We start from the raw sequence: 12,120 nt of genomic DNA, 5'->3' as shown, positions 1-12,120 counted from the left end.
TCATGTGTGATATTGGGGAAATAAATAACAAGCATGGGAGTACTTTATGTGAAGGCATGGCATATAAACTGTCTGTTTATGTTACCAAGAGTTAGAGTTTACTTTATTTAAAGTCATAAAAAGACAATTAGAAGAGATATAGTTACTAGAGCTTTAGTAAATAATGTTGTTAAGCAGAAGACTGTAAAGGTGTGATTTTTTGTTATAAACAGTTGCTCAGGTGGTCATGTAGGTACAATTCAGCTGGAAGAGTAGCAAATTTGGATTAGTGTCTCTGGGCAAAGGTATGAAAAAACCTCTTTGAACTCTAGATCTTTGACTTACACTTTATTCAAGGTTAGAAGAAACTAACTGTTGTGCCATCAATGGTCATTATGACCACTATTCAGTTCCCAGAAAAACGACATTACAAAGAACATCTCAGTGAAATTTACTGCAAAGTCAGGCAAAGAAAAAGAAAGGAATAGAGGAACACAAAGTGAGCTGACTCCTTACCTTTCAGTAAGATTAGAAGTTTACTGATGACAAAGAATGGAGGTTTTGGGGTTTATGGTTCTCTGTTTCTATTTAATTTTAAGATCTTTTAGCATGGGTAGGTTTGGTTTTTTGGTTTGGTTTGGTTTTTTTCCAACCTAAGTTACATCATATGTATTAAAAGAAAATACCGGTCTTTAACATAACTTTTGTTCCTCCCAGAAATTTAACTGAAAATGTAATAGGGTATTTGCTGAAGAAGACTACAAATTAATCCTATATAGCAGGGGAAAAAATCCGCCACCTTTGTAATAAAATACTTGTTTTGATCTTACTAAAATCATTATTAAGAAGAGGATAAGGTATTTCTCAATGCTAGATTTTAATTTCCATTATTTTAAAAAAGTGTGAAGCTACTTACATGAGTTGTAGATAAGGAATATTGGAGTATGACTTCTGTATTTTGAAATTGGAACTACTACTTGCAAAAGTGTTGAGTAGCAGGTAGAAAACAAATTAAAAAAATTTTAAAAAATTGGTATTAGTAAGCAACATGTCAGTGTTGAAAATACTTACAAGCTAAACAAAAGCTATTAAAGTCAGGCCAAGATAAGTAAGGCTAGACTAATGAAATGTTGAATTGCAGCCCCCACAAGCTGAAATTCTAGAATATTCTTAGACAGGGATTTTTTCAACTTTTTTTTTTTTTTTTAATCCATCCCTTTGAATAACTTACAGAGCAACTTTTTGCCAAGTTTCAAAATCTTGGAAATGAAATGAAACTTCATTGTTACAAAAGGTCAGTTTAAAAACACTGATTGTCACCTTGCTTTGTCAACCTTTCAGTAACAGAATATTAATAAGTATTGTTTTAGCTCATTTCTTGACAAAGCAAAAAGACAATAACCTTGCCAATAGATATCAGAGCCAATTTTTTTTTCTTTCACTCAGTTTTTGTCCTATAATTTAATACAGAGAAGTATCAAGTACTTGGAGCAAATTTCCAGTTCTTAAATTAGACTTACATACATCATACATTTATATAGGATCCCAATCCACCTGTGAGATGTGAGAGTTGGATGGGCAGATACAGTAACAAAATATTGCTCTAAAAAGTCTTAGAATGGAAACCAGTTTTATAATTTTAATATTTTTAAATGTTTGGTGATTTTTATGTTCCAGGCTTACGTTCCATAATGGGACTTTGGCTTAAAGAACTAAGGCTGTAGATGCATAGATATATTATTTTGTAGGTTTGGGTGCTTCTTGCCTTCAGATGGAATCTAATTCTAATCTTCTTTGTTATAATTTTCTTACTTGAAAACAAGAATTCATTTAAATATAAATATTACTATAGAGCATGCTTTATCTGTCACATGCAGAAAGATAAAACTGGTATTAATGTACCTTTAGTGTTTAAACATTATATAAGAATGACTCACAGATAAATCGTTATATCAATTAAATAGATTAATTATTAAATAGAAAATAAAATACAGACATTTCCTTTAATCTGATTTTTTTTAATGGCTCTTCATGTTGTTATTTTTGTTCTTTTCAAACCTTTGTTCTTTAAATGCTGATCATTACTCAGAACAGTTTGTTTCCAAATTGATTTAATGACTAATTTTTACACAATCTCTAGAACATGCCTACTAATATATAGGAATAGACCCACACATTTGTTCTTTTACCCCCCCATCCACTGAGTGGATAAAAGATTATATAATCATAGAATCATTTGGTTGGAAAAGACCTTTAAGGTCATTGAGCCGAACTGTACTTGTCCACTACCAAACCATGTCTCTAAGCACCTAAGTCTACCCATCTTTTAAATACCTCCATGGACGATGACTTGACTGTTTCCCTGTGAAGAAATTTTTCCTAATATCCAATCTAAACCTCCCCTGGCACAACTTGAGGCCATTTCCCCTCATCCTGTTGCTTGTTGCCTGGGAGAAGAGACCAAAACCCACCTCACTACAACCTCCTGTCAGGCAGTTGTAGAGGGTGATAAGGTCTCCCCTCAGCCTCCTTTTCTCCAGGCTAAACAACCCCAGATGCCTCAGCTACTTCTCATAAGACCTGTGCTCCACATCCCTCACCAGCTTCATTGCCCTTCTCTGGACACACTCCAGTGCCTCAATGGCCTTTTTGTAGTGAGGGGCCAAAAACTGAACACAGAATTCAAGGTGCGGCCTCACCAGTGCAGAGTACAGGGGCACAATCACTTCCCTACTCCTGCTGGCCACACTGTTCCTGATACAAGCCAGGATACCATTGGCCAGCTTGGCCAACTGGGCACACTGCTGGGTCATAATCAGACAGCTGTCAACCAGTACCCGCAGGTCTTTTTCTGCCACACAGATTTCCAGCCACTCTTCCCCAAGCCTGTAGCATTGCATGGGGTTGTTGTGACCCAAGTGCAAGGCCTGGCACTTGGCCTTGTAGAATCTCATACAACTGGCCTCAGCCTATTGATCCAGCCTATGCCAGTCCTTCTGGAGGGCCTTCCTACCCTCAAATAGATCAACACTCCCACCCAGTTTGGTGTCATTTGCAAAATTGCTGAGGGTACACTCAATCCCCTCATCCAGGTCATTGATAAATATGTTGAACAGAACTGCTCCCAACACTGAGTCCTGGGAAACACCACTTGTGACTGGCCGCCAACTGGATTTAACTCCATTCACCACCACCCTTTGGGCCCGGCTATCCAGCCAGTTTTTTACCCAGCAAAAAGTATGCTTGTCCACACCATGGGCAGCCAGTTTGTCCAGGAGAATTCTGTGAGAAATGGTGTCAAAGGCTTTACTGAAGTCCAGGTAGCCAACACCCACAGCCTTTCCGTCATCCACTAAGGAGGTCAGCTTAGTCAAGCAGGATTTGCCATTCATAAACCCATGTTGACTGGGCCTGATCTTCTGATTGTTCTGGAAAAAGATGGGCAAATGTGATAATTTAATAAGTGTTAATATGTTTAATTCAAATTACCCTTTAAGTATTCATTTATCCAAAATTTATCATCATTGCTTCAGTTTATATCAAAATTACCAGTTTATTAATAAAACCAGAGGATTATTTTGTGGAGGAAATGTAAGTCACAATAACATGTGCTGTTCAGAATTTAGCACGGTATTTGGATTTGTAGGAAAATTAAAATATAATAGACAGTTGACCACAGTGAGAATGTGGGTTGCAATGAATTAGTGAGAGAATGATATTTGGTCACATTTTTCCAGTAGTTTGATTAAAGAGACACCTAAAGCGATCTTTTAAAAACTGCACAACTCAAACAAAATCCTATTTGCTCGAGCGAGAATATGAACTCTCACCTTCTGACAGCACAGAAGTTTACTCCAGGGACACTAAAGTAATGAGTCAGCAGTAGCATGGGACATCATCAAGCTTTCAATGAGGCTGAAAACCCTGGCTACAAAACACAGCTGGCATCATGCTGCATTGCTGTCAAAATTGCCAATCACATCTCACAAGTTCAGTTTTATATTCCAGGCAGATATATATATACATACACACTCACACACATATGACTTTTTTCATCCTATCCAGGTCCTGTATAAATCAATGCTGCAACAGTTGTAAACATCAGTGGACACAGTAGTGGCTTCCTTAGCTGCAGCTAAGTAATTAACTGGCAAGAGCTGTGATGAAAGTTCGCTGCTCTCACAGAGAGCGACAGCTGTTGGAGGTAGCTCAATGACAGCAGCATGAGGAGACATTGCCAGGAGGCCAGACCCAGAAAGACTGTGAAAAAGGGAGTGACATGTTAAGGGTGAAGAAGAAAACAGGAAGACAGGCTTCTTGTGGTCCTTGCAATGCTTGAAGGGTGTTTGATCTGGATATCAAAAGAGGAAGAAGTTCTGAAAGGCTGCTATGCCCTTGTGCGCTGCTATGCCTGGCAGAGCCAACCCTCACGCAAGACCTTCTTAAGGAATGGGAGAAATATTTACCCTGCTTTCCATGTTTCTGCTTAATCTCTCAGTGACTGCAATAGTCAAACATACTCTTTAGTTTTTTAATTTGAATACATTTCAAAGAGAGTGAAGTGTGTGATCTGACAGCAGCAGTTTTTATTGGATTTCAGCTTTCTGCAAAGGCTTTTATTTCCCTCTATTTTGTAGATTTTTTTATAATGGACATTGTTTCTCAAAGTGTTTTTGTATTCTTTCTACTTGCACTGTGGGAATAACAAGCATAAACTGTATGATATCTACTGCTAGGAAAGACAGGTCTCAGATCTCAAATATTCAATGTCTTAACACAATCCAGCTATAGGAGTACTTTTTAATATGCATATAACTATATCAGATTGCAAGTAGAATTTCTTCACCCATTCTTAGGATAGAAATACTTTTTATAAAATGAAATTTTTTAAAAAGACTAATTTTGCAGTGTCATTCCATTGTTCTTAATTCTTACTCTTCTGTATTTTTTTTCTGTCAATATATCTGAAAGCTTTGGACTCATGATGCAGGACCTGGTCTCTGAATCTCAATGGGCCTGTTATCCAGTTCTTTGTCCTGTGCCCTCCTGCCGTTCCTCTTCTTTTATTAGAAATACTTCAGGGAATGGAACATCCTTTATTTATGTTTGTACAGTGCTATGTTAATATAAAACACCATAAGAATATGTTGGTTTTAAATATTTATACTCATAAAATTCAATGCAGTCAGCAAAATGCTAAAGTAGAGGATCAAAATTTCCCTAAATGCCTCTCTTGCAAGCATCTTCAGAAGGACCTTGTTTATCTTTGACAAAGAGGTGGATGGAATAATTTAAATATTTAATAGATTTTTACTTCACAGGCTGCCGTGTTTTTTCTATAAATAAAACACTTTTCAGAAGGAAATATCAAGGTGTGTTTGTCTATATGTGTATGTCTATATCTTTATATCTACTGCACCAACACTGTTCATGAGAGAACTACACTAATGTTGACATAAGAAAATAGTGTATTCCACCCTTTTCTTCAAATCACTTATGATTTTGTTAAAAATGTATTCTTATTCTGTATTTTATATCTAATTTATTTATATAATTCTGACTTCTGGGAATATCCAATGTTTATGATGAACAGGAATACAATTTGGGAGGTTTTAGCCAGTTAAGAACTTCTAAGTCAATATGAGTTTTGGTAAAGGAAGATTAAGAAGATTAGAGACAAAACTTGGATTTTAATTTTGTCTCAACACCTCTTTGGCAGAAAAATAAACATTTCAATTTCCCCAAACATTACCCACAGTTTAATAATGTGTAACAAACCTAGATTTCCGTCTTGTTAATCAAATCAGAAATCTTCCACTGACTTTGAAGAGGTTGGAGCTGGGATTGTGACGCTCAAGAAAAAAAAATATTTTGCACAGAAATCTCTGCTGATTTAGGACCTGATTCACAAAGGGACTTGGGTATGGAATGTGGGGTCATCTGAAATCCCAGTCTCCAAACATTTTGCCCAACATATGCTTAAAAGTTTTAAATGCGTTACTGGTTTTGAAATCCAAGTTCCTGAGGGCCCTAAAGTTCTGCTTCTGTTTAAGACCCAGAAATGTTCCATCAAGTCAAGTCCCTTAATAGATTAACTCTTATCTCATATTTCAATTCTACTAAGATATACCAGATAGATAATTTACCTTTTCTAAGAGAGATGATACAATAAATACTCTGGTTTGAGGTTCAAGTGCCTTTAAAATATTCTGTACGAATTAACCTTAAGCTTCTGCAATTTCAGTGGCACCAGTTTGTCAGAGTATAAGTGTGACTTTGTAGGAGGAGACCCAAAGAAACGTTTAGGTCAAGCATGACATATTTTTTTGTATAACTGTAACTAATAGGTTTGTGTGTTTTCTTCTTAGGGCACACTGAACCCCTACTGCGTGCTGTGGGATGATTCAAGAACGTAAGTGACAGATGTTTGCTTCTATTGCTATGGTTCAAATATTACAAAGTACCAAACAATATTTAAGTAGTTGGTCAGTAAACGGGTTGGTATGAGGGCAGGGAAAATGAACATTTCGCAGAGTGAAAGTATTGGATTCTTCAGGCACTTGCCTTCCTTTCTGCACCTCTGTAAATTGAAATAATACAATATCTCACCAGGAGGAGATTACTCACATAGTATTTTTAATCTGCTTTTTCAAGATTAAAATGAGGTTGTCTAAGAACTGTAGTTCCTTGATCGTAGTTGCTGAGCAACAAGCAAGTGGGTAAACAATCAGACAGATAACTAGGGAAGGCTCCCATTTCTGTTACTGCAGGGAGAAATATAATTTTCAAGTGTGATACCCATGCAATCTTCGTTTTAGTTGGTGCAAATTTTCATTTTACTTTAGTAAAATAATAACTGTGCACTAAATAGTGAAAGCTTGCTAGCAGTCTTCTGTTAATTTTTTCAGTGTGTGTCCCTGCAGCAAAACAAAATGTAGCTGTAAAGAAGTAGAGCAGTAAAATCAGTGTGGTTTAAAAAGAATTCCAAGTTTATGCAGTTGTAATTTGCTGCATTAACCTTTCACAGTAAATTTCCCATTAAAGTCAAGGTGAACTTTGCCTAAATACAGATTAAGTGTTTCAAGAAGGATCCCTACATAGTTGCCATATTAATTTTTTTAAAGATTATGTTGTACTTCTTGTCCAGGAATATTATGTATGTCCTATACTACAGACTCATCTACAGTGTTAGAAATTGTATGCCTGTGATTTTGTGAGTGCTTTTGTCCTTGAGCCTGGGTTTATATCAGTACACTGGTGGCTAAGAAACAACATTATGGTATAGAAATGAGAAACTTTGGTTATACTAGGTACTGCTGGCTTTGATGGATTAATAGCCTCATCCACATTGCAAATCCTACAGAGCTGTGCTGTGCTCTTGTTCTTCCAAACTGGGTAATTTTTGTATAACCAGGATTTGGCAAGCATTTTGGAATAAACCCAACAAAAAGTAGTCTGCTTTTAGTTGAATGTATTTAACTAATTAGTAGTCTATGCTGAGACAGGTGTTTTAAATTAAGTGCTTTTCAGATGAAAATGTTGTTTGCTTTTATCATCGGCATACAGCCAGCGGTAACCTCTAATGGGTTTTGTAACCTTTTTAGCCGCTTCTCCCACATCTTTATCTGCATGCATAGCAAGTTCACATTTGGTAAATGATACTTCCTCCACTGATCTTGTCAGTTTAATACTCCTCCAACACCAGGGGAAGCTTTGTCTATCTGGGTTTTGGGCATGCTTCTCAGGAGATTGATCAGTGATTAACAGTTCCCTGTCATCCATCCTTGAAGAAAGTTCTGGATCTGTGAGCTGTTTAATTACACCAGATCATCAAACCTATCCTACTGCCATTGCTGTCTGTGACAATTAGGTCATCCTAACACTGTCAAAAGCAGTTTTAATCCATTCTTTCTATGAGATTCAGTGATTCTTTCCTGTGTTGATATTTTATCAGGTTTTCCTTTATCAAGCTGGCAGGCTTGTACCCTCTCTGCAGGCAGCTAGTCAAATGTGTGTACAATATTGAGACAGTGCAACTAAAGAATAGAATATTATGTCATGAATTACAAAAGGCAAATTCAAATCCAATAATTCAGTATTTTATTTCAGTTGATTCTCCCAAAACATAGACCACATCTGTCTCTGTTGATTGAAACCAGGCTGTTTTTAGCATCAATGGTATGAACGCAGTGATTTTTTTCTCCCTCAGAAATCTGACTGGTATCTTCATCCTTCCATTTCAGAAAATGTATTCTAAATGTTGCCTTCGGTAAAGTCTTAGGATACTGAATGTTTCTCCTTTCAGTGCATGGGAAAATGGGCAGAATCTTTGTAATTGATGTTATGAGGAGAAACAATTTAGTTCCTTAAACCAACCAACCAAAAACCTCAAATAAGAGTTGTATCTTTTCTGCTTTGCATTACCTGGCATGAACAAACTATCCATGCTGTCAGGAACTGTTTGTGATACATTAATTCCAGTGTCTCTGTCCCCAAAGAGAAAGAAAAGAAGTTGGTCAGGTACTAGGGCTGACTTTCCCACCCCACAGAAGTGATTTTAAATATTTTAAGGTGAAACCAAACTTCTGAAAGTTTTTCTCCTGTCCCTCCTACCTTTCTGGAAACAAAAAGAAGGGGGAGGGTGACAGCAGAGACAGTCTCAACCAGCAAGTAATCCAATGGTTAGAGCATTTACTTGGGGACCGCAGGGACCAGCCCTTCGATTTTTTTCTTTACAGAGGTTACCTGAGGAGTTTGAAACACACTTTTCAGCCTCACAGGAAAAGCCCATGCCCGCTGAACTGTTGGCTCCTCTGTAGTGTATTACTCACTATGTGTCCTGCTGGAATACTGCCATATTATTTAGAAAAATATTCATGGTTGGGGAGCTGATTCCTGACACCTCTATATTTAATTTTACCAGTCTTTCCATGTGTTTGTCACTATGCCACATCTAAATCTTAGCCATATCACTGTCAGTGCTTTTTTCCTAGAGCTGTTTTGCTTTATGTAAGCCTGGGCAAGGCTATATAAGCCTGGGGGATCAAAGAACCCTTGTATGCATGCATACATTTCCATTCTAAAAATGCCATTTACTGTGGCAGTTTTGTAGGTTGTCTGAACAGTTCTCTTGAGCTTTGTTGCCTTCTCTGATGCTTGTATCTGTGATAGGGGCCATAACAGACAGTCTGAATGGAGCTCTAGCATCCATGAAAGTTTGGCCTGACAAAGTTAATCACTCCTCTTAGTGGACCCAGCCCCTCGACCTCTTGAACCAGTGTTCAGGATTCAAAACACAGTAAAAGGCTGGCATCCTGGCAGCTAGGTGCCACAGTACTGAGCATCACAAGTACTTCCCTCACATGCAACCCTCGGCTAACACCATCACGATGATGGTGTGGAAGATGGGGTGGACATGGTAGGTCACTTGAAGAAGGTGTCATCTCACATGGGAGTCATGGATTAGCAAAACAATGCAGCTCGTGTTTATTCCTGTAGAAATGTGCTGGACATAATGTGGACACACGTGCGCTCCACAGGACAGTGTCAGTTGTTGCTGGCATGCTCTACAGCTGTACACGGTGCAACATGATGTCTCACTAGGTAAGGAAAGAGCTTTAGCACTCTGGGTCTCTTTTCTGTCAGCTGTTGCAGAAGAATGTTCTAACAGTATGGCAGCTTTTTATTTGTTCATATGTGTGCTCATAGCAATTTGTGCCTGATGAATATACAGTTGGCAGAAGGACAATGCAATTAACTGAATACTGCAAGGATTTTGACCTGGTTCAGCTTTAGTTTAGGGCAAGTGCTAGGTCTGCTCTATTTTTTTTTTTTTTTACATTGTCATTCAAATGTACATTTACAGTGGTTTAGATTTTCTGCCCTGAAGCTATGTGAAACTACAAATACCTATATAAGAGAAATGAGAAATTGTATACATTTATATAACTTCAGGATTTCACTCCAGACACATTATAATATCCTTCATTCAAAAAAGTTTGCAATTATTTTTTCTAATTATCCACTAGAGCTTTTAATTATTTTTCTCCTATTGTCCCTGGATACAATTGTGGAGAAATAGTCCGTAAAGGAATTTGTTCAATGCAACTGAAGAAGAGTCTACCAGGTGATGGTGATTTTCTCACAGGTTTGCCTATAGGTGCAACTCAGCTTTAGGATATAGGCTTGCATGTATACCAGCAAAACAATTTTTGCATTTTGTTGCCTTGTGATAAAATAGACAGGAAACACTGATCTGCTTTGTCTTTCTCCTCTCCCCTTTGTTTTTTAAAACTGCCATGAAGGACCATTACAGTTATTGTTTGTTTGGCCTGGCCTTGCAAGCCTTTGAAAATATGTTCAAGACGACTATTTATAACTCACTGCAAAATGTCTCAAGCTAATCATCAAATAATTAGAATACCTTACATCAGAATTTGCTTCTGGAAATGTAAATAGTAGCCTCTCCTTACTTTATGTTACTTTACAGTAATGTTATTTTTTTCACCAGGAAGATATGGAGGAAATAGATTTTTCTATAACTAGAATAAAAATTGAATGAGAGTAATTCATGTAAGTATAGTTTGGCAATATATGCCAGCTGAAGCCTTGCTTGTTCTGTTGAATTCAGTCAGACTTGTTGGCCCAGCTTTTCAGTCAGACTTTGCTTCTTTCATATTTTTCAAGGCAGAAAATTTACTTTCCATGCTAGCTTCTGTGCTTCTATTCATGAATGTAATGGAAGAGGTAACATTAATGAACTTATTCAATAGATAAATGCTTCCTGGAGTGCCTACTTTTATGAAGAACTTTCATCATGGAACCTATGTAATAGCACACTACATAATCTTCTGTTCCTGGTAGTCTTGCATAAAGAATTGAAAGACTCATGGAATCATATTCTTTTTCATTAAAACAATATGGAATGAAAAACATGATCCAAACTCCCTTGCAGGCAAGCAAAAGGCTTTGACTGATTTGAATCAAATCAGATCAAATGGCAAACCACTGCTCAAACCATGCAAGACCCAAATATAAAAATTTTAAATTTGTAAACTGCTAAGATTGATTATACTGTAATGCAGGGGTACTTAGTTCTGAAATATTGTACAATATAAAATGGAGTGCCTTTATGTGGAAAAAGAGTCAGACCAAAATTTTCTTTGCTTAAGTCATACACAAAATGAATCAGTATATATGGGAGGAATTTATAATTTAGTTCTTTTTCATAACACTGCTCTTCACTAACACCTACATGGCCATGAACAGAGCTTACATGGCCTGCTGAGATTTATAGCAAAAGAAGGAAATCAAATTAATCCTTGCTAATAAGTTCACTTTCTTTTTAATTTTTACTGGGTGATTAATCAACTCCATTTGTTGAGAACTCAATTGCTATTTATTGCCTTTATGTAAATGTAGATTTTCAGAAGCTAAAAATAGTGGTTTCTTGTAATATCAGGCAATTATAATACTGAAATGTGAATAAAAAGAACTAGTGGTTGTATCTTCATAATCAAATTTAAAGATTTGAATTGGACTTTTGACAAGATTTTTTAGTATATAATGAGGGCAGAAGATAATTAAGCAGTTTGAATAAACTTTAGAACAGAAAACAAATTGGATATAATTTGGTTTTGTATCTATGTTTCCAGAAAAAATCATGGATGTTACCAAGTCAAATAAAATATGATTGTTGTTTTCCCTAGTAATACCTCACTGAGAAATGCAGCAGATGGGAACTGTGAATCCAGCATGGTGCTGGGCTTGGACTGACTCTTGCAGGGGAAAACAGTGCTTGCCAAATCCAATGCAGCTTCCAAAAGTACAAGATAGCACAATTACAACTGCAAAAGTTTATCAATCTTTCTCATACCGTGTAACTCTTAAAGCGTGTTACACCTGTAGGTTTAAAAGCAGTTTAACACAGGGGTTGGTATCATCCTCCCTGTTTTACAGATAGGGGAAACTAGGGTAAAATGAAAGCAGAGCCATTTGTCGAAAGTCACTCATCCAACCCCAGTACAGTTAGAGTTCAAGATTTCTGAGTCTTACATGAGAATGCTGTCTAGCTGTTCTCAAAACTAATATCATTTCCCTGCCATGATGCAGAACTCTAAAGGTTAAATAGTTTCATAATGA

At 36.9% G+C, this 12,120-nt stretch overlaps 1 protein-coding gene across 1 annotated transcript in view; it reads left to right on the top strand.

Moving 5' to 3' along the window:
* ADGRB3 (adhesion G protein-coupled receptor B3) overlaps positions 1-12,120 on the top strand; it is a 477,601-nt gene that overhangs the window by 272,586 nt on the left and 192,895 nt on the right. The window contains exon 15 of the mRNA XM_009640074.2: positions 6,348-6,391. Coding sequence (XP_009638369.1) covers positions 6,348-6,391 — 44 coding nt within the window. The remainder of the gene's footprint in view (positions 1-6,347; positions 6,392-12,120) is intronic.

Source organism: Egretta garzetta, unplaced genomic scaffold, assembly GCF_000687185.1.
Source record: "Egretta garzetta isolate BGI_Z169 unplaced genomic scaffold, ASM68718v1 scaffold55, whole genome shotgun sequence".
Lineage (NCBI taxonomy): Eukaryota > Metazoa > Chordata > Aves > Pelecaniformes > Ardeidae > Egretta > Egretta garzetta.
The sequence above is the reverse complement of the archived record's forward strand: the minus strand, read 5'-3'. Positions and strand labels throughout refer to the sequence as shown.